We start from the raw sequence: 4839 nt of genomic DNA on the forward strand, positions 1-4839 counted from the left end.
GGTGGATGCACTCCTTCGAGAGATCAATCATGGGAGAAGGAAGGGTTGTTTATGCACAGGGAGACAGCTCAGGGGGCAAGAGTACATGGAGGGATGGACACAGGGAAGAGGTAGCTATCAGGAGGAAGTGGGAGGGGAGCCGTTGCATTGGGGTAAATTGTAGCCAATGTCATGAGACAAAGTGTATGTGAACTATTGTATGGAAAGTGAATTTTCACCCAAATCACATATAAATAAATTAAATAAATAGCTAGACAGATAAATAAATAAATAAAAGATTAAAAAAGAGAGAGAGAGAGTGCTTACCACCAATCTACCTCATGTGACTATTGGTGTGCTCCTTCTGTGTTTAATAAATCTTTGCTGAATATTTGTAGAATGAAGGGGTGAATTAATACTAGAAAGAAAGCAAATAAGCCAGGAAATAGATCATGTGGGGGGCCTGACTAGAGACAGGTGCCTTGGACCAGCAGAAGCCCCATGATCTCTGTGCCTACAACCCCATATGAAAAGCTGGGCAGGCTTAAAACAGAACTTGAAGACCTAAACCCCAGGTGCAGCTTTAGACCTGAAATCTCTACATTCTACAAGCTGTCAAACGCTGAGGAAGATGGTTTTTAAATAAGGTGAGATCACATTTTGGAAATCAGCTGTAGCGCGGCCTAAGCTGGGGTGGGAAGGCGACAATAAAGGGTGGATGAGATCAGAAGTGACAATGCTTAAAAGGTCACCTTAACCACCAGGCATATTTGGTAATTTAGCATCTCAGGAAAGGTCCTGAAAGAGAGAAAAATCAGATTGTAGGCCCACTTCCTGCTCTTGTCTTTGCAGGAATTTATAATGAATGGAACACTGGTGGTGCAATGTTAAAGCACTCAGCTGCTAACCAAAAGGTTGGTGGTTTGAACCTACCCAGCGGTTCTGCAGGTGAAAGACCTGGCAATCAGTTCCCATAAAGATTACAGCCTAGAATCTCTGGGGGCAGTTCTGCTATGTCACGTGGCGTCAACATGAGTCAAAATCAGCTCAACAACACACAACAACATAAAGCATGGTGAACCAAGGTAACTTGTTTGTTGCCTTTTTAAAGGCTACAGCCCCAATCTCTGAATCAAAGTCCCAGATACTTATAACTAGATCAACATAACCTACCAATGAATACTTTCATAAATCAATACCACCACCCTGCCTTACCCCAGATCATCTCTTACTAATTATCACAAACTCTTTCTCGTGGCGGAGCTCTGGTGGTATCATGGTTAAAGCATTTGGTTGTTAACCAAAAAGGTCAGTGGTTCAAACCCATCAGCTGCTTCATCAAAGAAAGATGAAGCAGTCTGCTTCCATAAAGATTTGCAGCCTTGGAAACCCTATGAGGGTCGCCATGAGTCAGAATCAACTCGATGGCAGTGAGTTTGGTTTTTTTGGTATTCCTCATCGACAAAGAAGAATACCTTTCTTACTCAGTACCTGAAAAGAACTTTTGTCTATTTCCCTCATTCTTAACTTGTATATTCTAAAATGAAATTCCTTGTAAGTCCATCTCTAATTTATTCCTTGGTACAGAGAATTAAGACATCAGGCATTAATGACTTAAACTTAAATAATAATAATAATAATAATAATACATCTGTTCTCCTTAACCTTAACCTCAGAAAAGTACATACTTCTCCATTAGGAACAGAACAAGAAAGCAGATAAACACAAAGACACCCTTCCTTTACCCTTCAAAGTTACTAACACCACTACATGCACATACTTTGGAGATTTAAACCATGAAAATGCCAGATTTTGAACCCAGGTGATCTGGGTTTTCTAACTGATCTGACATATTTTAATAGAAACAAATAGATTGAAACAACAGCCAGACACCAGCAAGCATTGAGGGAGTTATGCTGTCTCTAAAAATGGGACAGGCATTGCAACCATCACACAAAGCTCTTCGGCCAAGGGTCATGAAAATCAAAAATACAATTGGAAGGTCATTTGAGAGCCTCTGGTATAGAGCATGGTCAGGAAATGGCGTATCTTGGTCAAGCAAATATTCTGGTGATGAGAAAAGTGGAAACACACACACCAATCAGACAGGCACTGCCAGCTCTCAACTTTGTATTAAAACTCAGTGAACTGGGACTGGAAGAACCAGGTGGTGCCCAGCTACCACTATCAACTATTCTGACCAGGGACATAGTAGAAAATCCCAGACAAAATAAGAGAAAAATGGAGAACAAAACTCTAATTCCTAAAAAAGGCCAGACCTACTAGATCGATAGAAACTAGAGGAACTCCTGACTTTATTGTCCTAAGATATCCTTTGAACTTGAAAATCAAGCTACTTCTCTGCAGGTCACCTTTCAGTCAAATAACAGACTGACTTAAAAATTAATGGTATCACTTGTGAATAACATGCTCCCTTAAAACAATTAACTACATAAGACCAGTCAACAGTTACTCAAAAGCAAAGATGAGATGGCAAGGAAGCTAGATGAATGAAAACAGAACAAACAGAATGGAAACAGTAAGAATGATGACACCCTATAAAATGTGTATAAATTTTGTTACAGGAGAACCTAATTTGCTGTGCGAACTTTCATCTAAAACACAATAAAATAGTATTTAAAAATAACTCACTTAAATTGCTTTATCCTCCTTTGACACTTCATAAGAAGCTCATAGGTAATTGTGCGTTGTTAGTCTTATGAAGCAGGAAAACCCTGATCACCAGAATACCCATCAACAGTTTCCAGTATAAAAGCTGAATGGCTAAAACTGCTTTTCTTCCTGGCTTAGTATCAAATACCACAAATATCTTATACATATCCTTGAACACTGAATGTTTTAAAAATCAATATAAAAATTTATTAACCCTTCTTTTTGCCTTCTAATTCTTCAAAATCCAGTGTGTAGTTTACAGCACAGCTCAATTCAAATGAGATCCATTTCAAGTGCTTACCAGCCACCTGTGGCTAGGAGCACTGAATTTTGATGCAGCAAAAGTAAAAACTACAGTTGCCCAAGCTTCCCCTTACTCCACAGTCTGGCAGCTCTTAAGGACATACAGTAGCTGGGGAAAAGTAATCTGTTGGCCTCCTCATCTTCCTCTCAGCAGGGGACAGCATGGCAGGTATGGTCCCATCCGATCTCATTGAAGGACAATTAGAAACCACCAAGAGTCTCCTCCCCGGGGCCCCCTCCACAGGCCCCGCTGCAGCCAGCCCTCTGGTGACCAGGTATCGCTCGCTGGAGGCCACCAACAGCCGCCTTCCCAGCCTCCTCACCTCTCCTCGTTGATGCCACACATGCGAATCCGGTCAGAACTGGTCCAGTTGTGCACGCCGCTGTAGAGCGGTGCCGTAGAGATCATGACAGCCACTCACCATCAGATAGGACCTGCTGTGGCCAATCCCCCTGGGGAAAATAAAGAATCCAAAAAGAAATCAGAATTCGTAACAGGGACAGCTGCTCTAACCACCTTCCACACAGAAACTAATTTAAATAAAAGGAATTACAGCATCACAATGTTAAAGGCAGCCTGCGATGGAAGAATATGGTCCAGGCGAGGATGAGGGGACTCCAGCTTTCCAGGAATCCCTAAGTTGCAGGATGGAGACAAGGCCACTGGCAATCACCTAGAGTGATTTTTAAATTATCCTAAAGACAGAGTGTTAGAGGAAATTCAATCTATTTCAGATAAATGAGGTTTTTCTATACACATTTAGCCTAACCAACTACAATTAGAGGGTCGTATCAGTAGGAGCTCTGGTGGCGTAGTGCCTAAGGCATTAGACTGCTAACCAGAAGGCTGGCGGTTCAAACCCACCAGCCACTCCTCGGAAGGAAGGTTGGACAATCTACTTCCGTAGTGATACCGCTTCAGAAACCCAAGGAGGGATCACTGTGAGTTGGGGCCGACTTGATGGCACATAACAACAACAACAACATCTGTATCTGAATAGTGCATTGAAAGACTGCTGGGGATCTGTCTCTCTTCTACTCTCTAATCCATGCACACTCAAGTATGTGAGTGACGGAGCCAATTGAAGCTCTCCAGAGGAGGTGCATGCTTTCTTTATAAGCCCTTCAAAAATACTCTATTCTGATTTCAAGCTGGACATCATGGATTACATCTAACCTGGTTTAAAGCTCCTTCCAAGTCAGATTCAATCCTCCCTGTAGTCTGATCACGAATAAGCAAACAAACAAAAGATGGTCCACCAAGGACCACACGTTTCTGTTCTTGTCCTTTCCTGTTTGTCTGTTACCCCCATAGCACCCCTCTCATGAGCCATAGCACCCCTCTCATGAGCCAATGTCTGGCTCTCGCTGTCGATGCCCACTGCACAGCCAGGTCACCTTCTAAAGAAAATGAAGCAGCAAGAAAAGAAGAGATTTATCCAGTGAACCTGACTCAAGAGCCTTAAACTCCTGAGTTAATTTATTAGCTGAAATCCTTATTCATCCAAGCGCAACTGAAAAGGACTCTAAGTTGATCAGAATATTATGCTGTTTTCCACATGCCACAGAAAGAAACAAATCACACATCGGGGCTTTGTTCCATTTACCTTATATATAATTGTCAGAGGTTATTAAGCTCCTACTGTATGCCAACATTGTTGTAAAACACTGTTTCAATGTTCAACTCATAGCAACTCCGTGGGTCAGTGTGGAACAACTCCAGTGCGTTTTCTGGGCTGCAATCTTCATGGAAGCATAAAGTCAGGTCTTTCTATCGTGGAACTGCTAGGTGCGTTCAAACTGCCAACCCTGTGGTTAACAACTGAGAGTTTAACCACTGTGCCACCAGAGGTTGTTCTAAGCATTAAGGGTTCAACAATTAAT

At 42.1% G+C, this 4839-nt stretch overlaps 1 protein-coding gene across 1 annotated transcript in view; it reads right to left on the reverse strand.

Moving 5' to 3' along the window:
- BCORL1 (BCL6 corepressor like 1) overlaps window positions 1–3364 on the reverse strand; it is a 49939-nt gene extending 46575 nt beyond the window's left edge. The window contains exon 1 of the mRNA XM_042783402.1: window positions 3279–3364. Coding sequence (XP_042639336.1) covers window positions 3279–3364 — 86 coding nt within the window. The remainder of the gene's footprint in view (window positions 1–3278) is intronic.
- Window positions 3365–4839: the final 1475 nt, after the last annotated feature.

Source organism: Orycteropus afer, unplaced genomic scaffold (assembly GCF_000298275.1).
Source record: "Orycteropus afer afer isolate SDZICR_OR568_19922 unplaced genomic scaffold, OryAfe1.0 scaffold01054, whole genome shotgun sequence".
NCBI lineage: Eukaryota > Metazoa > Chordata > Mammalia > Tubulidentata > Orycteropodidae > Orycteropus > Orycteropus afer.